Below are 20,249 nucleotides of genomic sequence, written 5' to 3'. Positions count from 1 at the left end.
TCTACGCGGACTGCAGTTATAACTGGTTCTGAACCAGATATCTCCAGAATTGTCCGCACTATTGAGCATGTAATTGGTGAAAGTAGTTGAAAAGAAAGTTGCCCTGGCTGTCTTTAATTCAGTTCGAACCTGTGCGCCAAGAACACGTATCGTGTCAGGGTTTCCTAGCGTTGCCTGCCGGGCGCGCCGTAGTCGGCGTTTCAAGTGGATAAGGGTTCGAGTGAGGTTTGCCTTTTGACAGGTACAAACTGCGACATACAATCTGAAACTGTTGACTTGAAATATGTCCAAAGACGCTGCACATCATTTTCCTGTCTTATCGTGTCGAGAGCTAGCTCTAGATGATCGAGTATTAATGTGTCATCTGTCCTTTGAAAATTTAGCACATGCGTGTTACAATGTTTGGCAAAACCCTTATCGTCTACCCTAAGGGTGGCTGCTATGGATTTATGGTCCGATATTCCATTTTCTACATTCATTTGGCAATTAAAGCTGTCGTCCAATAAAAATACCAGGTCAAGTATTGAGGGGCATTGGCCCTGTATTCGCGTTGGTTCATTTAACACTTGAATTAGGCTATGTTTTGCCATTATTTTCCAGCATACAGTCCGCGTGGTCTACCGACAGTACTTGATATGCGTGCGTTCCAATCAACACCAGGCAGGTTTAAATCGCCCATTAGTATTAACCTACTATGTTTGTTAGTTATGCTTAAATGTAAACATCAAGCTTCTGAAGAAACTCTGAGGAACTGCCAGGGGCACGATAAATAACGCCAATTATTAAAACGAATCTATCCATGAATAATTTGCACCATATGCTCTCGTGATCCTCAATGACGGGAAGTGGTTCGTACCTAATTATTGAGTTCTTGATTAACAAGGCAACGCCACCGCCCCTTGTTGTCTTTTCATTACGTATGACATGAAGAGAATTAGGGGAAACTTCATTTTTAATGTCGCGTTGTAGCCACGTCTCCGTGATGCCAACCACGTGAGGGTCATGTATTAGTCAGGCATTCCAATGGTTCGTGCATTTGTATTTAGTTTTTCTTGGGGCTTCTGTGGTCACAAGCACTCATGCGGCCCAGATTGGCGGCTAGTGCGTGCTTCAGCTTTGCCGTCAAGTCCCATGTGTACGCGACGTCGCCGATAAATGGTGTACCGGACAGCCCAAATGAGACGCACAAAGACGTAGAAGACAAATTAAGGGTGTGTTTGGCGACGACCGCCTTGGTGTGACAGTCTCCTCAGTGGAAAGGATTTATAGGCTCGGCCAAAAGAAAAGCAAACCGAGATAGACCCATTATCTTAAAGCTATATACCACTAATTAAAAATCTACAGGCACTAATACCAAAATTTGCATGCACTATTAGACGCTTTCAGTATTAGAATGATCTTCAAAATTCAGCTTAAGACATTTTCAGTATAGTGCTCGTGTTGGTTTGTTTCGTCGTGGTTTGGAAGTGAGCTGCCATATTCCATTATTCCACCAAAATTTAGATTGGCCTGCTCTAAGATGAAGTTTGTGTTGAATTCCAATGGTAGGTCCAGATCGTTTTCGCTCAGTATGGAGCAATCCTATTCCAGTGACAGAATAAGAGCGCGTGGGTTGTGTATTCCAATGGCATAGCGGGACCAGCCACCGTTTCCGGATCGCCCTGCGGAGCAAAGGAACTTTCCTTCGCAAGTCCGCGTGACGTATTTCCTTCGCCGGCCTCTGCTTCCTGTCACAGTCGCCTGTTTCCGGTCCCGGGCAGCCATGGATGCTGTGTCACGCCGTGCATTTTTGTTCCTGCTCCTGGATGGCGACAGCCCCGACTCGACCACTATAAGTTCCCAAGTCCTTATGAGGATTCTTCCAACAAGGAAGAAAAGCAAACGCACGGTATGACGGAATGGTCCAGATGATGGTGATGAGGTCTATCCGGTCCACCGAGTCACTGTATATGGCTCCCGCAGGGCATACAGTTTCATGCAATAATTACTCTCTGGCGCTAGCGTCTACGGGAGCTGCTATGGGAGTGGTTGTGCCAGCATGGGAATTAAACTTCGTCCTTCTGGCTCGTCATTTTCAACAATGTACCGTGCAGTAAATAATTATAAAAAAAACATTTAAATAATCCGACACAGGACCTCTAGCAGAGGCCCGATATTGAAACCATTTCGCCACGGACGCATGCATGGCAAGCGATGTGAAACGCCCTTCCGAATTTATCGCGGCCATGCCTTGAGACGCTTGGCGCGTTTCGACCTGGCCACTTCGACAAGCTCAATCGTTGCAGTTACTAGCGATTTACGTGTTCGCAGCGTGTTCTGCACTTCGAAGAGTACAGATTGTTCCGAAATTTACGACAGTGAAGGCACATAAAGCGTAATATACAAAGCCACAAGCACGAAGATCAGACAAATCCATGTACTTTCAGTCATTCCCGAGGTGAGTCGGTGACTGCACTGCCGCAGGGAGCGACTCTAGATCCGCCTAAAGTCCCTTAATGCTTTGAAAGTACCGCCACGCGACCTCCTCGCCCCTTGCGCCCATTTTTCTGCACGACGATTGGTCTCCCTGTCGTTGCCCTTGGAAACGCGCAGATCTTGCCTTTTGCTTGTTTTTCTTTTGCCTCCGCGCCATTTTTCTCCTCGGCTTGGCTTTAGCTCGGTGCAGCGAACGTTGTACGCTGTGTTTCCTGCTCCCTGTGCTAGCGCTATGCAGTGCTGTTGCGCATACAACTGCAGCAAGAAGCCTGAAGATGGTTATGCAATATTTTTGATACCACAAGGAAAGCGTGATGGCTTGTGCAGGAAGCAGTCGCTGCATAATATTGGCCGAAAAACTTTGTTCCGACGAAGAACAATGTTTGCGAGGTGAGGCGTTGTTCTTATTGCTCGTATCAAAGCATCCCCTAATGCTGCATTTTTTGTTAATTTTCTCACTGGCGTTTTTGCTGCGGGAATTGATACGTTGCATAAAAATGCGGTTGTCCTCAGTATGCTTAATATTCTGGTGGGGCTCCATCACCTCGCACGTCGCTAACTGTTGTTATTCAGTCGGAAATGCAGCACTATAGGTTGTTTTCCGCTGTGAAGAATTCTGAGCGATGACACAGCCTCTCGATAGCATTTTTCGTTATTGTTAGGATACGTTACCTGTTTTACTGAAAATTGAAATAGCGGCTTGTAGAGGAGCTATTATTTTCACCTTACGTCGATGTGTGCGTCAGTCATACAATGATAGCAGGCCCTGAAAAATATTTGCGGCAAGTATACCCTTGGTTCCAGAGGAGGGTTATAGTGCCGAAAAAACACAACACACAGCAAGCGAGACGGGACAGGCGCAACTTCCAACTGTTTATTCACCGTGTATGCGAATGAGTATAAGGACAAACAAAGATAGGTAGCAAGAACCACACAAGCGCACGAGGTTTTTACAAAAAGCGGATAAAGATAGGTGAGGTACGCACGTATCTCACGCCCGTGTATCTAAAAAAGCAGTTTCGTTCTTATAAATGGAAATAGATGGGGCGCTAACACAATCACTACAGTTTCTTTCAATATAGTAGGCCTCCAACAGTTCATGGGCTGTCTGGTCCTTACTTCTGTTTAAAACCTTTGCTTCTTTCAGCCTTGCCACACACCTAATCTTCCTTTCTTCTCCGCAGGCTTTGCAATGATGTGGCAGATGAGAACCAGTGCCATTTTTTAAATCGCGATTATGTTCCGCTAATCGGTCATTAATACAGCGGCCGGTTTGTCCAATGTACTTCTTTCCACGTGTGAGAGGTATCTGATATACGACTCCCACGGCACATTTAACAAGCGGGGCTGCTTATCTGTTTTTACAGTCAGTTTTGTTTACCTTGTTGGGATCAGTTCTAACGCGCAAGCCAGCCAGTGTCTTTGGGGCGGAAAAACCACAGGAACGTTATATACTGTCGCTACATGCTTCAAATTGTGCGCTACTTTATGGGTGTATGGGATGACAACCGGTCTACTTTTGCTTTTGGGGACGTCGTCTTGGTCGCCCTTCTTTGTACTTCCTTTTTTCAATTTTTGCAGCAAGGCTTCCGCTACTCCGGTTAAGATCGAGGTTGGAACGCCTGCTTTTTCCAATTTCCGAATCTGGGTGTGAAAGCTTTCCTCTGCCTAATGGCAACAAGATTTCTTCAGGAACGCTTCCAGGCACATCTGAGCAAGGGCGCGCTTTACTGAGTGGGAGGAATCATATGGCATTAGTTCTTTTTGTGCGCGAGGGCAATGCATCCAGCAAAAGCTTTCGTCATTAAGGGTGATGTCAATGTCTAAAAACTGCTATCTGTTGCCTTGGGCAAGCTCATGGGTGAAGTCCAAATCTTTTCCAAGTAGTTTAAAACCAGATAAAACTTCTTCCACTATTTGTGGGTAAGATGAGGAAACCTGTTTCTTTAAAATAATTAAACAATCGTCAACATATCTAAAAGTTTTCAGCACTTTGGCTTCGTCGAAAGTATCCGCCAGTGACCTGTCCATCTGCGCGAGAAAGATGTTACATAGCACGGGAGCGACGCAAGAACCAATGCAAATTCCTTTTTTCTGAACAAACAGCTGGTCTTCAAGTAATACCACCGTGCAAGACAAGTAATACTCTAACAATGCCAAGAAATTCGCAACAGAAACACCGGCAGAGTTCTGGAAGGAAATCGCCCCATTCTTTTCAATGCTCGACTGTACAGCGGCTAACAACTCAGTCTGTGGGAAAGAATAGAACAGATCAACGTCAATGGAAAACATATAACCTGAACACTTATTGTCATTCAAAAATTTAACAACATCAAGAGAGTTCCTGCAAGAAAATGGGTCTTCGACATCTAACCCATTAAGTTGCCTTAGCAGGAAACCACTAACATGGCTCTGCCAAGCCCCTCTTTCACTCGCGATACATCTGAACGGGATTCGTTCCTTATGTGTTTTCGCCGTGAAAAGCACGTGTAAGCTATTTCCTTTACAAAGCCTAATACCTTTAGCAATTCTGTCCAAGCCAATACTTTCACACAGAGAAACCGCATTAGATTTCAGCTTTCCCAGATTAACCACAGTCTTCCGGAAATTCCTGTGCACAGCTTCATGAGCCTGCTTGTCCGCTTGGGTGAGTTGCAGCTTCTGGTCGGCGAAGAAGTTGACGACTCATTTGGTGGTCGACTCATGTCTAGCTCCGTTGATGGGCACGGTCCTGTTGAGGCTGTCCACGCCATCTAGCAAGCACCTTTCCTGGTCCTCTCCTTTCCTTTCTTGCATGTGGTGAGCGCTAGCTTTAAAGTTTTAAGGTGAAGGCCTTTAGATTCTGTTTCAAGGTCGCGGTGTGAACAGAAAATATCACGCCACCTCGGAAGGCCAGAAACGACCCAAAGCATGCCCAGCCATGATAAGAGGTTAATGATTAGCCAAGTTAATTGATCATTCATTGGTGATTGAATTAAAGGGACCCTGAAACGATTTTGACGGCATAAAGGGAATGCACAAGAACAGTTTTTTAGTAGACTTAAATGGACACTAAAGTGAACAATGATTTCTTCTGCATCAATAAATTCCCGTTCTACAACACCAAAACACCACTCTTACAACGATAAGACGTTTGATATGCCAGAAAAAGCGTAAGAACGAAATAGGGGTGGTGACGCTTACTTAAGTTCCCGGACCTGGAGGCTGTGACGTGTTGTATTTTGATGGCATCTTCTAGAGCCTACTAATTATATATAGCGGTACAGATAGACTACATTGTGTTCTAAAGGAACCAAATATTAAACATGGCAAGTATTCAGCCAACGCAGCCCAAATGCGAAAACATGCTTTGGAATCTCTAATGTCACGCTGACGTACCGGCGCCGGGATTTCGGCGCGAAATTCAAGTACTGATACTTGGACCTTCATTTTCCCATCTAATAATCAAACTATTTTTTAAAATGACTGCCTGCAGGGTTTTCAAACAATGCTTCATTAGTCTAAACTGATTTATTGTTTCGCTTTAGTGTCCCCTTAAGCACTTCCGGCACACAGCAAGTGTCGTCTGCTTGTGTTACAACGTGCTCCGTCTTTGACGAGAGCTCCGCCGTCAGTGTCGGTCTGTCTTTTCGCGAGTGCTATTATTCGACTTCGTTGCGTTGTGGGCTGCAAAGGTAGCGACTGGCAATATGTCAAGCTGCGACATCATGCCCCTCTGCAAGCCAGTATACGAGCGGACTCGCTGCAGCGCATCGGACTGCCGCTATCCGATCGGCGCCAGGATTTGCGCGATTGCGGCCGTCACTTTACACCGGATGATTACTAGAGAGTTTTAGCAGTGCCGTATCACGGCGTGGTACGTGCGGTATACGGTAGGGTATTACCGTTCCGTACCAACCTACTGCGATCACCGAAGACGTTTTAGCTGCGTGTGCCGCTCGATGTGTACGGTGACGTGATAATGATGGTGGCCAACATTGGGGCCTTGGAGAATACAATAACTATGTGCAGAGCGCGAAATATTCATTTGGGCAAATACTAGAAAGGTTTAGCTTGTCCACGCACACATCATTCTTTACGGATGTGCCGGGTTATGGCAAACGAAGGCGCCAGTCACAAGGCCGGTAGCGACCTATTGTGATTGTAACATTGTCCTGCAACACCTGAAACATATTTTTGTTACATAGGTGTTTTTGTCTAAGCAACATATAAAAATATGAGTGTTGTCATTTCCACCGCTGCCGGCCCTTTACACCAGCAGACAAGTAGAATGTAGTTACTGCTGTAAGAACTCTGCCTCACTAGATGGCGCCAAGTGCTTTTTTATGCCATTTCTGTTTTTCTTTGAGATAATTTTCGCTTTTCTTAATACTCTGTTTATTTTTCTCATTCGGCCAGAGTATACTAAGTATATTCATTTGGGCAAATGTTAGAAGGGTACGGTAGGGTTCAGTTCAGCCGAAGTTTCCTCCTGGTTAAAAGAGCTGCCGTGCTGCTACTTTGTCGTGTCGAAGCAGATGAATTAATGTTAAAGGGCCTCTGAAACGGTTCGGACAAATTTTGTAGACGCGTAGGATACAGCTTAAGTAGGACATTCGCACCACAATTAAGGTGAAGCGTTACTTATTAATGGAGCTACAAACAATTAGAAGTTACCCTCTTCCCTAGCCATGCTTTTCCTCCTCAGCTCGTTCGCCGAGCGAGCGGGGCTAAGCTCCGCCTTCACTGGTTTGACGTCACGATGCGACGTCACATCGTCCGCTTCCGGTTGTTTTGGAGCCCGCCCGCGCGAGACCTCTCCGCTAGCCGCTGGGCCGTCGACCCCAAGCGGAGCTATCGAAGCAGCGTGCGTTGCGAGCAATCTGTCGTAGCCCCGAACGTGTCTGGTATTCTGGTAACCACAGGCAAGGTATTCTGGTAACCAACCTCTTCTTCTTGACGCGGGCGCCAAGAAGAAGAGGCGAGTGTCGCTACTTTCAAATGATCAAGGGGTTTTAGATCCGCCTCTAGTCTAGCGCCCTCTCGCCTGATTTCCATCATTTCGGCAAATGACTGGAGGCATAAACTCAAGCTGGTGAACGAACTTTAGCGTAGACGTACGTGAGCGGCCTGATCGGTCTGCACGGTCCATACACTTGTTGGCGCAGCGCTTAACCAGCCAAACAAAGCGCTAATATTGCTCTAACCAAGTGTAAAACTTTTTAAACATTTATAAAAACAACGTGTAGATGATTACACTCCTGCGAAAAATACACCAGCAGCAAAGAAGAATACACTTCGTTGCTGCTACTGTGTATGGTTGAGCTCTGTGCCACCAGGTGGCTGCACCATGCAGAGCATTCACATTTGCCCTTCTGCTCATCTCATGGCTCATCCCGTTACGGCACAGTCAAGCGGCCAGGCCCTGTCCCCTTGCGCTTGCCCTAATACCGGACTCGCGAAACTCTGTTGGGTTAGTAATCTTCCGGTGTAAAGTGACGGCCACAAACGCGCAAATCCTGGCGCCGATCGGATAGCGGCAGTCCGATGCGCAGCAGTCAGTTTGCTCGTACGCTGCCTTGCAGAGGGACACGTCACAGCTTGACATATTGCCAGTCGCTAGGTTTGCAGTCCACAAGGCAACAAAGTCGAATCATAGTGCTCCCGAAAAGGCTAAGCCCGACTCTGACCGCGGAGCTTTCGTCAAAATGGAGTACGTTGTACACAAGCAGACGACCATTGCTGTTTGCCGGAAGTGCACTGAAAATCGTTCTCGTGCATTCTCTTTTTGTTACTTTTTTTATAAAAACAAAGTAACCAACATTCCAACTATTACGAAGATCATTTGTTTACCGTAAAGTTGGAAAAATCGATCACGCTCCCTGGTCAGCCAATCGGATAGGTCGCCCCACTGACGTCATATGGGTGATTTCGGTCGTATGGGTAGGGGCAGCTTAAAATTCCGCCGAGCAGTGCGCTGCGATCGGCAGCGATGTGCATTTTTAAAACCTTATAATAAATTACACGCTTTACGCGGAGCTTAGGTGTGTCAATTAATGATCAGAAGAATCTACTCTAATGACTCAGTACGTGTGTAGAAAATCGTCAAAAGCGTTTCAGGGTCCCTTTAACTCGTGCCTTTGTCTTATCATCGTGAAAAACGCACACGAGACTTGAACATGCACGTCGTGGACTCTGGCTGACACCAGCTTCTCACTGCTTTGGCTTGGTGCAGCTCGGCTCGCGAAACGCGGTGTCAGCCGAGCCTTATCGACTCCTTACCGTCCAGTATGCCGTACGGAAAGCCATTCCGTACGGTAATGTTCGCGCATGCGCAGTCCTCAGCCGGAACGGTATTACCGCACTTGCCGTACGTTTACTTGGAACTGCTAAAACTCTAATAACGCAGTAGCGTTTCGCAATTCCGGTATTAGGGTAAGCGCAACGGGACAGGGCCTGGCCGTATCCCTTGCGTGTCGTTTCAGGGGATGAACAGAAGCGCAAATGTGAATGGTCTTCACGGTGCAGCCACCTGGTGGCATAGAGCTCAACCACACACAGTACCAGTAACAAAATGTATTCTTCGCTGCTGGTGTAAATCTTGCAGCAGTGTAATCGTTAACACGTTGTTTTTGTAAATGTTTAACATGTTTTACATTTGGTTAGAGAAATATTAGCTCTCTCTTTAACTGGTTAAGCTCAGTGCCACGGGTGGCTGGACCGTGGAGACCAATCAGGCAGCTCACGTACGTCTACGCTAAAGTTCCTTCATCGGCTTGAGTTTATGACTCCGCCGTTCCGTCGAAACGTTCAGCTAGTGTGTGCTTACCGGAATACCAGACACGTTCGGCGCTGCGACAGAATGCTCGCGACGCACGCTGCTTCAATAGCTGTCGCTTGGGGTTGACGTCAAGCGGCTAGCGGAGAGGTTGCGCGGGGGCGGGTTCCAAAACAACCGGAAGGGGACGATGTGGCGTCGCATCGTGACGCAGAACCAGTGAAGGCGGATCGCTGGGCGAACGAGCTGAGGAGGAAAAGCATGGCTAGGGAGGAGGGTAACTTGTAATCGCTTGTAGTTCCATTAATACGTAACGCTTCCCTTAAATTGTGGTACGAATGTTCCACTTAAGCTGTACCCTGCGCGTCTACAAAATTTGGCCGAACCGTTTGGGGCCCTTTAAGGTGGGTTAGGGAAGATTAAAGTTGATTAGGGTGTATTGAGGCGGATTAAGGTGCATGAACAAGAATGAAGGTGTAATACGGTGGATGAAGGAAGATTAAGAGGATTAAGGTGCGTGAGCAATGATTAAGGCGTATTAAAGAGAAGTGTGGATTAAAGTTGATGGAAGATAAGGTCGATTAGGGTTGAAGGAAAAGTAAGACCGATAACGATGGATTAAGATGAGTAGGCTTTACAAGGCTTTCGCATTCGCGTCTCTTAGGCGATACCTAAGGACACCTTGGATTTTTGGTATTTGCTTTGAACTGCACTTCCACGCACGAGAGAGAGTGGGCGAAGATTATTCGGTTTTCTCACGGACACGGGCAATGTGGAGGGGGTGTTCACATGATCGCGCACGCTTGCCGTGTATATCGACGTGTAGGCGAAGGCCGGGAATCTTCGCATTAATAGTGAATGTTTTAAAAACGCCTGTCTGCGGTTTTGTTCTGTGGGGAAACGTTTTTGATTTAACACGAGCCGAAATCATTGCATCAATGCGCTTTGATTACGACAGTTGAGCAATCAATCATGATTGTGGTCATGAAATAGTAATGCAAGAAATATTCTGCAGGCAATAATGTTTAGCACTGCAACGTTTTTCATCGTAATCCTCCTTCGTCCACCCTAATGCACCTTAATCCAACCTAGTTCTCCTTATCGCACCTTATTCCTGCTTAATACACCTTAATCGACATTAATACAATCATTAATCAATAATTAACTTTGCTAATCTGTAATCATCTCTTATACACGGTTGGACATGCTTTGGTTCGCTTCCGGCCTTTGGTCACGTGGTATTTTCATTACCTCACAACGCGACCTTGAAAAAGGTCTAAGGCTTTCGCTTAATCAGCCACACGCAGAGGGATCTGCCACAAGCAATACTAGTTCAGACGCATTAAGTAAAGCATCTCATCATGGGGCAGAAAAATTTCTGCAGTATCGAACTCGCCGCAAAGCTCATTTTACATCAGTATGCCCCGTTCATACGGTTTTAGAAAAAAACCCAAGCTCCTCATGAACGTTGCATTGAGCATTATCCATGCGGTTATCAGCATTTCTCAAAATTTTCAACACCACTGGGCCGTGAAAATTGCCCAAAATGACGCGCCTCCATAGAATGCTGCGGCCCGTCCGCGGGCGCCAAGAAGAAGAGGCGAGTGTCGCTACTTTCAAATGATCAAGGGGTTTTAGATCCGCCTCTAGTCTAGCGCCCTCTCGCCTGATTTCCCTGTTCTAAGTGGAGCACACGCATTCCACGCGCAGATTTGACGAGAGCGATCTCGGTCGGAAGGGCGCGCTCCGGTCGGGGTCTACTGTTGGAATACAACATTAGTCTGGTCCAAGCTGCTCCAAAATGACTTTGCGCAGTCCGCCCCTGCAGAGTGGTTCGAACAATTTAAGACAGGCCACACTGGCAAGAGCGAAGTCGGTGAAACCGTCGCGGTATATTGTGTTCCTTGTCTCAGCTGGTGCTTGTGTCTAAAGCAAGTCATCGTAAGTGCCAACGTACCCACGAAAACTGTGCCCTTGGGGCAAACCTTGCAGTATAGCTCGCCTTTGTTCTCGTGCCCGCAGGCATATTACGAAGTTGCCGGTGCGCATGCCGTACTTTAATCGCTGCACGGGCCTTCCGCGGATTTCGCAAAATGAAAATAATGCGCCAAGAGCACAGCCGCTAAAGTGGCCAGTTCGCCTCGGCACGAGTTCTCGGTGTTCCTGTGGTTCAGAGGGTTGTTTTGCAAATAGCATAGCCACTGGAGTCTTTTCGCAGGCATATGTTATTTTGCAGAAAGCTTTCGTGGCTCTCCTTTGAAAAACTCTGGAGAATACGATGAGCAAAATGCGAACAGGGTAGAAGCGGGAGCTAACGTTTCGACAGGTGGACTTGTCTGTTTCGAGGCTTGAAACGACGAGTTCTCGAACGTTGGCTCCCGCCTTGTTCTCGTTTTCCTCATCGTCATGAACTTGCATCTCCCGCCTTCCCTGTGTTCTCTCTGCAGAATACGGTGGTACAGCTACTGGAACCACGCCCGACATCTTTGGGCACATTTAGGCACTGTTCAAAAGTTACTGGGAGAGATGTGACCGTCACCGAGATGGTCGTGCGCTTCGCATGCCCGGCAGCAATATCGAGCGAGGAGGCCGCCGTGGCCCTTCGCCATTTCTCTTTCCCCACCCGGCGTGGCCTTATTGATCGGCCCCTCGCTAAAACGGTGCAGCGGGGGCCATTAAAGCGGCGCGCGCTGCTGTTGCCGCGCTGCTGTTGCGCTCGCCTCCCGAATCGGGATTTCCAATGTGGCCCTTCCCCTCGCGCCCATACATACTGGGCGCCGCAGCGCGAAACAAAGCGCGTGCGGCTGTGCGGCTCTAGTGTGCCATGTTGCTGGGTAAGTGCTGCGCGCGTGCTGGATGCTTGCGTGTGTGTGTGTGCTGTGTTGACGCTAGGCGGCGTCATGCGTGCTCCAACCCTGTCGTTTGTACACCCAGCTGGAAGTCGCGGGAAGTACTTTGGGCAGCAGCTTGATGATTGGCGCCAGAACAGCGAGCTATACTCGAAAAAAGGTGAATAGAGGGTCTCCCGCTTTCCTCACCCCCTTTTACGCCTAAGTTGTTGTAGGACACGCCCGCGTAGGCGGAACGGTGCTCACTGACGTTCTCGCCGCCGACCCAGCGGACTACGACTACCACCACGCGATGGCTCAGCACGCGGCCGTGGTGTCGGCCGCGGGCGGCGGCCAGCTGCACCCGGCCATGGCGCAGCTGCCCATGCTGCCCACGGGGCTCAACCTGTCCATGGGCTCGGCGGCCAACATGGCCGCCAACATGGCTGCCGCCGCGGGCCTCCAGATGTCGCAGCTGACGGCGAGCGCCAACTCGACCTCGTCGTCCGCGTCGTCGGGGGGCGGCGGTGGTGGGGGCTCGGCGGCCGCGCTCCACCACCACCACCACCACCACCACCACCAGCACCTTCAGCACCAGCACGGGAACGCTCCGGCGGCGCACCAGCAGGCTGCCGCTGCGCTGCACCACCAGCACCAGCACCACCACCACGTGGGCTACATGGGTCACATGGGCGCCGGCGCCGGTGTCGTTGGCCCCGGCGGCAAGCTCAAGCACAAGAAGCCCAAGGTGAACAAGGACGGAGTGCCGGCACCCAAGCGTGCCACCACGGCCTACATCACCTTCACGCAGTGGTACCGGGAGGAGATGAAGAAGTCGGGACGCCAGATTCCGCGGGTGAGTGCCGCTTGTTGTCGTGGAACACGGAAGTAGCTGGGCATCACGGAGCGGTGGCCGGGCGTTATGGAGGCAGCTTCGTTTACTAGCATTGAGAAATGCTTGCTTCTCTGCTGCGCCGAGTGCCTTGACCGGATTAACTGTTGAAACGAGTGAGCACCAGCCAATTTTCTCGTCTTGTTGGTGTAGTTGTGCAAAAAATACTAACGTAAGCAAAACCATTCAGTCAGTTGAGAACATACTTGAACAAATTACACTTTTTGGTAGTTTTGTAATTGACCAATTCCCTTTGTTACTCGGCAACACTCGCTACAATTCAAAGACTTTTTTCAGTAACCAGTTTATTGACGAGATCAGCTGTAACAGCCCACACTACTTTGAGAGCTTGAGTTTGATGGGTGATCATGGTTGTGCCACAAGGCAGCTTAGCAATCGCGTGTTCAGTTGGGTTGCCCGGCATTTATTTCCTCATTTTAATGTTGGCCATCGCATGGCATGGCTGGATAGCAGTGGCACGTTAAACATTGGCCCCAGGATCGCTTTTTGTTTTTGTTGGCCCCACAGAGAGTGGCTCCTCCAAGCGTTCATATGAGGACCAAGTCGCAGGAGTAACAATTTTCAATACAAACTGTTTGCATCATTACAACACTGCCGTTCCCTCCACTGTGTGCATTCAGCGAGGTTTCAGCGTTGCTGCTTGCGTCCTCAAAAAAAAAAAAATGGACGAAAATTTTTTTTAAAGCAATTTTAGTGAATAAATAAAATACCTGCAGGGCGGCAGAGGATGCACCGAGAGGGCTCGTTTTCTACACTGTATTTGTGCGAAGTTAATAAAGCTTGAAAGGAAAGCTATGCAAAAATGTTCAATTACTTTTTTTAATTTCTCAGTTGCCTGCATCGGCCAGTAATTGTTCACTAATCACATTTTCGAATGTGGTTGTAATACTGCATGGGGATTGCTCACAGGCACTATGTGTGCTCTAAACAGGTGAGAGTGTCGACGATACTTGCTGTTAAAGCTTAGGGAGTTCATGCCTGAATATTTTGGGGAGGCTTTCGCTCGTATTCTGGACTCCACTATGACTAGACAAAAGTGGTCTTCATTGACGGCAATGCGCCTGTAGTGTGCGTGTAACGGCTATTGCAATAATAACCTACTAACCGAATGACTGCCGAAGCCTTGTTTTACTTCGTGCCGTATCAAGAGGGACGTACTTCCGCCTCGCCTGCTTGTTCCCACGTCGTGCAGTCGCGCGCGCAGAAAACGAAAGTAGCTGCCGTTTTCAACCGGGCTCCAGCGCCTTGCGTCAGTCTGGGTGCTCGTGTGTGGCGGTGGCCACGTGTTCTCGTGCGCTGCGCGAACTGAGATGAGCGCAACAGCTCGCGCGCGAGACCGCCACGGAGGTGCGCCGCTCAGCAAAAAACGCGAGGAGAAAAAAACAAAGTGGGACCCACGACATATGCGTCATTTCCGGTGTGGGAGAATGCAGGGATAGTTTTGGTTGCAGAGGCTAGGCGGCGGCGAGTGGAAAGAGTGGATGTTTGCGATGAAGCTCGCCTCCTGAAATCAGCGGCTCGCAGCACTTGGAATATTTGTTTCTGCTAATAATGAGCCGATTTCAAGAATTCTAGCGTTATAACGCTCACTAATGGCACGTAAAAAGCGTAACCGAAGTTTGCTATGTGGCCTGGTGAGAGGAGCCCTTTAAGATACGTGCGGCCATTTCTTCAGTTAGTCTCGTTTGTGAACAACATTCGTCGATCAGACCTGAAGGCTATATACGAACAGTGGACCGAGGAAGAATAGGTCTCACGTGGTGCCGCATTATTTCATCTAGCTCCAATACGCGACAGCTCTGAATTTCACCAGTGCTAGCACCAAATCGTTTGTTGGAATGCCCGTAAGGCTGGAGAGTTCAAACGCCTTTAGAACTTGTAGGGGGCGTCGTTGCCTCTGTGTTTTTGCGGCAGCCATGCTGCGCCCCTCTGTGGACGTGGAACCGGCTTCTTCGCGGCGGGACTTCCGCGACCGGCAGACGAAACGTGTTTCGGTGGTAGTATCCCCCCCCCCCCTCACTCCGACCTTGACGGCGTCTCGTGGGAACAACAATGCCGGAAGACCGGCGGTGCGTGCGGGTGGCACAGCCCGGGGTCTAGCGGGCGCATTCATTGCTTCGTCGCGAGCAGTGTCTGTAGTCGCGTCCGCAAATGTACAATGCGGTCGTTGCAGTGGCCGTAGGGATGCGCGGTGTTATTGGTGCCATTTGGTGGCACCCTCCCCTGAAGTGGCCTGGCCCATTGGGCGAAGGAGCGGTTTGCGGGCCCGACTTTATTCCAGACAAGGCCTTTTATTGTTGGTTAGGAGAGAGGAGGACAGGCGCTTGGCCTAAGTGCTGGCTACGTGGATGGCATTCTTGTTTGCCTGCGGCGCCGGGCCCTCGTCGCAGGCGTGAAAGATGACAGCGCAGGTGCCTGATCGGACACTTCGTTCGACGATGTTCGCGAAATGCGATGACAGCAATCGGGTCTAGTGAAACCGAATCGAGAAGGCTTGCGGGATTCCGTGGGCAGGCGTCAAGCACGCGCTGGCCGACACGGTTGGTGTGGCTCGAACACGACTCGCGGCGACGCTCACCTTCTGTCAGCCGCTGGCACGAGCCTCGTACACCGCAAAAGGCAACGAGGGCGAGTGCTCCGACTGCAACTGGGTGGCGGATTGTTTACTGGCGAGCACACTGGTCGTCCAACGGAATGTGACGTGCTGCACCCCGACAATGGCGGCGGCGTTTTGCGAGCTCGTTTCATTATCGTTGCCCTTCTACGCCCCGTTCCCCACACGGGGGGCTGTGGCAATCGATGAACGCGGCGAGTGACGTCAACGAAGCAAACAAGGCTGGGCGCGAGGGAGGCAGTCACGTGACGCGAGAGCAGAAGGGCGGGGATTACGTGCGGCGGGGTCATTTGCATCTTCTCCCGGGGATCCGCTGCTCGACGGATGCACTTGTAGCGTCGCGTGGAGCAAGCGGCACAAAACGAGCTCCGGCACAAACGAGTGGAGCTCCGCGGCACGTAGTCGTTGCTGGCCCGATCGTCGACGGTGTCCCGCATCTGTTCTCGCCGCCATGTGGTTACGCCGACTGGCGCATGCAAGCCATGTGGCGTAACCCCATGCAAGCCATGTAGATGGCTGTCGCGTTCGCCTGCAAGTGCGGGCGACGACATTGAGCGACGTGTTGCCGGTATGAGGACAGCAAACATGCGCCGAAAGTGACGGGCTTTATTATTTTTAGTTGATGCGTTTTACGTAAGGAGCAGCGTAAAATGTCTGAAAGTCTTGCAGTAGGTTTTTACCCTTGCACATATAAAAAATGTCGTTTGCGCATTTCGTGCGACGATCGGTAGCACTTGACTTCTGACATCTAGTTTCGACTCGCGCTATTGGGTAGTCGCTCATGGCACTTCTGACGAGTGACGAAGTCTGGATTTCCAGAACCGAGCGACAAGGACGAACAATGAGATCTGTTCGCCCGATCTTGCGTTGCCGTCGTGTACAAAGTCGCTCTCGTGGAGACTGAAAGCACGGGCCATGTGCTTTGCCGACTGCGGTGCCCGACGCGCGCCCAAGTTGAGGCACGCGAATTTCGGCGCTGTTATGCACGTGCCGCGATCTGGCGGTTGCTGAATCGGCCGTCTGGACGGTCTCCTGCCCGTTTCACTTTCCACGAAGGCGGCCCGGTAGCTGCTGGGCGCGCGCAGCCGGTTTGCGGCGCACTGCGAGGGTCGATGCGGGGAAGGTGGTGGGCGAGGGGAAGCGAGCTTCGCTGGCGGCTCTTCGGGAGGGCGAGAATGGCCGCCGGAGCTGCCGCTTCGGCCGCCTGGCGCGCCGAGAAACATGGCCGCCCGCCGAGCAGCCGCCGCCATGTCCTCTCTCTCTCTCTCGCTGGCGCGTCGTTTCTGTTTTGCCTTCGCGCTGTATTTTTCTCTTTTTTTCGCCTGCCTGCTGTTGTGATTTTTGCACTGCGTTCCTGCGCCGTAGCGTGTTTTCGTCTTTGTCGTTGCTCTAGTGGCTTTTTTTTTTCTTTCTTTTTTTTTTGAAACAGCCGTGTGGGTGCCCCTAGCAGAGAGATCGCATACGATGCAACCTAGGTGCGCCCTTTGAGGTGTTCTTCTTTTTTTTTTTTTCTGCCTTCCGTCACCGAGCGATTGATTCGTGGTCCAGCCGAGGAGTGCGCTTTTGGGGCATGAGGAGCTCGCAGGCTAACAGTGATAATGACGACCTTTTCCTGTCGGTACATCACTGTTGGGGTTGAAGGGGCCCTCGAACACTTCTTAAGCCATCGATTTTCGGTCGCCAATTCCATAGATCAACGGTCGGAGAGATAAATTGAACAATCATGGCAGCGGTAAGGGTGTGAATTCGTGTTATTCGGCCGACAAATATCAAATACAAAAAAAAATGCATGCCCTCAACTTCTCACACCCATTGACGCCCCTCGCTGCCCATGGTAAGAGCCTGAAGCGCGTACATAGTTTGCACTCCATGATTGCCCACGTGTTTGTGGATTCCTGTTACTCCAGCGTGCTGATGACGCTGGCCGAGCAACCTGCAACTACACAGTGGCACTTTTCATTAGTTCTGTGCAGCACCAGGACGACAAATAGGGTGTGGAAACAACGATGCACCAAGGTGACAAGGCTGCTAACGAGCGTACAAAAACAAAAAGGCCACACGTATGCCACCATGCCAGAGGCGAAAGTAGAGTTGTGACATCGTTGATGGTTCTGGCGAGTGCCACTGGGTGGTGATGCAGTGGCCAGCCATGTAGTGATTCGATTACGTGATTAAAACAAAATTTTCAATAACGCTGCATTGGTTTAGGTCAGAGGCATCTCCAGCCGTCAGTCTGTGCTATGTGCAACAGGCAGACGGCTTAAAAAGTATTCTAGCAAAGGGCCTCTTTAAAAAAAATGCTATCTTGGCAAAGTTCACACACTGCAGAACCTGGAGCAACAGCCAATACAGGGCAACTGGCCAATCCATACAGTGCCAAGAAAAACGGAGCTATAGCCATGGACACAAATAAAACATGATTTTAAACATTACTTTGGGAATCATGGTAATCCAGAGACAGAGAAAATACTTCCAGCGTTGAATGTTGCTCGAAGTAAATTGAATTAAGAAGTTTGTGAAGGTTCAGGATTGTAACATCCGAAGCATTCGGTGCGTACCCAGTGTGGCTTGTAACAATATGTAAGAAAAAGTAATTAAATTAAAATGTAATTTACAGTAGCAGTACAAAGTCAGTAATCTGTTGATATAGCTTTTCATGCATTAGTCAGTCACGTAACATGCCGATTTGAATAATAATATTAATAAACATTCAAGTCATTGGTCATTTACGACTAGAACAACAGTATTGCATGCGAAGGCATGGGTCACTTAATCTTCATTTCACTTCAGAAAGAACAGCCCTAATGTGTCTGCACGGAACATTCATCAAACACCGTCATCCCTTGACAGAACCATGAATTGGGCTTAGTCGAGGTACAGACATTGTTGCAGCGCTGTGTCTGCACCCTATAGCAGTGCTTTGACCATACTTGTACCGTCAAACCTCGTTAATACGTAGTCGCGAAGGTGCCCCCGCCCAGCCTCCATTGGACCCCATGTATTGGCTGACTGCTTAAGCCGTAGTTGCTCAGTGCCCACCAAACTATTGGTGTGTACTACTACTTGTTCTACACGCACAGGCACAAAATCTGCAATATCTCATGTGTGCACACGTTAGATTCTTGAGTTGTGACACCTGGATGACAGCCACCAGTGATAGGAACGTTAAAACATAGCCACCATGACGTATTTCCCACTCGTACAGCTGTTGCCGATTGCAGTGCACAGAAGCATGGCCTTGGAGATTGGCTTCCGGTGACGCAAAGAAGCCGGTAGGGGTGCGACTTCGCTGTCGCCATCGAACCCAATCCAATTCAAGTAGTAACCACGATGCAGAAGCAATTTGTTTTTTCTTGCTTTCTTTTCTTTCGTTATTTTTTTTCTTCTTTTTTTAATGTACAGGCATTTCTATGCTACATTGCCTCTGTTATTACCAAAGTGCCGCCAAACGACAAAGTGATGAGGACGACGCGGAAAGCGCCAGCGCACATGATTCAGACCCGACAGTGGCAGAAGTTGCACGTTACGTCAGCCTCGTGCGAGTGTTTGCCAAGAAGACGGGGCTGACGGAAAAGCTGGCTTGTAGATTAAGGAAGTTTGAGGCCACCGTGGAATCAAACGAAAAAAATACTGCATGTTTCCTACCCTTTCATCGCACGCTCTTGTAATTCTACTTTTGACAGGTAAGTGGGTGACCTCACACTATTTCAGTTAAGCAGTACTGCCGTTTAATGCATACTTTTTCTGAGCTCCAGCCATCTGCGGTTTAACGAGGTTTCACACTTTACTGCCCGCATGGATATGGCCCAGATTGTTAATTTTGGCATGTGAGAGTTTTAGAATAGGGGCCCCAAAGGAAAGGCGTTGAAGCCACTGCACATCTGCGAGACGCAAACTGCGTTTGAGTTTTGCGGCGGGCACACTATTTCCCTGATTTAGCGCGAGCCCCAAACAGACGCTGCCTCAAAAAATGTGCATCAACAAACGTGTGGGCACCCATCGAAGCGATGGCTCTAATTTTTTGGTAAGGCATGAAGTTCGCAAGCTAGAAGTGACTGCGGTTATCACTTTCTCTCTGCTAGCGCGTGTTATGAAGATTGATTCATTAGGCACCTCTGATTCCGAATTCGATTCTCGGTTACATGGCTCGTAGGCCTAACTTGACTGGTGAAGGCATGTAAAGTTGTTGGTCAAAATAAAGCACAACTAATTGCTTACTCCTAATAGAATAACCTCAATTGCAATTAAATGCAAAAAATGATAGTCGAAATTACTCTTATCATAAAATGGTATACTTTATTTAATTATTTGCTTTTCTTTGATGCCATAGTGGCGCTGTCAGTGCAAGACGCTATCAGCAAATGCAAGGCCCTATTCTAAAAACTTCACTGCTGCGTGCCCCAACGCTAACACCCGCGAAGCTCTTTGGCGCCTGCATTCTAAAGCTCTATTATGTATAAGCGCTCAGTGTGAACACATAGGGCCCAATTAGAAAGAAAATAAGAAAAGACAAGCGTGCGAGTACCGTATTTACTCACAAATTGAGGGGTGCGATAATTACGCGGGTTAAATTTCGCGCTTTTGCTGTGGGATGACAACAGGCCAACAGTCGGGTGGCTGCCGCTGTGACAGTGTGAAACACCAAAACAAAAATGGCGGCCA

At 49.2% G+C, this 20,249-nt stretch overlaps 1 protein-coding gene across 6 annotated transcripts in view; it reads left to right on the top strand.

The window, feature by feature from the left end:
• Positions 1-20,249, top strand: part of LOC135917159 (high mobility group protein DSP1-like) — a 122,483-nt gene that overhangs the window by 21,673 nt on the left and 80,561 nt on the right. For 4 of the 6 annotated variants that reach the window (XM_065450656.2, XM_065450655.2, XM_065450657.1 and 1 more), the window contains 2 exons: positions 12,167-12,241; positions 12,351-12,916. In XM_065450656.2, the coding sequence (XP_065306728.1) occupies positions 12,167-12,241; positions 12,351-12,916 (641 nt within the window). Of the gene's footprint in view, positions 1-11,000; positions 11,174-12,166; positions 12,242-12,350; positions 12,917-20,249 lie in introns of those variants that run through there. The other 2 variants (XM_065450661.2, XM_065450659.1) reach the window with 2 other exon arrangements.

Source organism: Dermacentor albipictus, chromosome 5 (assembly GCF_038994185.2).
Source record: "Dermacentor albipictus isolate Rhodes 1998 colony chromosome 5, USDA_Dalb.pri_finalv2, whole genome shotgun sequence".
Lineage (NCBI taxonomy): Eukaryota > Metazoa > Arthropoda > Arachnida > Ixodida > Ixodidae > Dermacentor > Dermacentor albipictus.
This window is presented reverse-complemented; position numbering and strand designations above follow the sequence as displayed.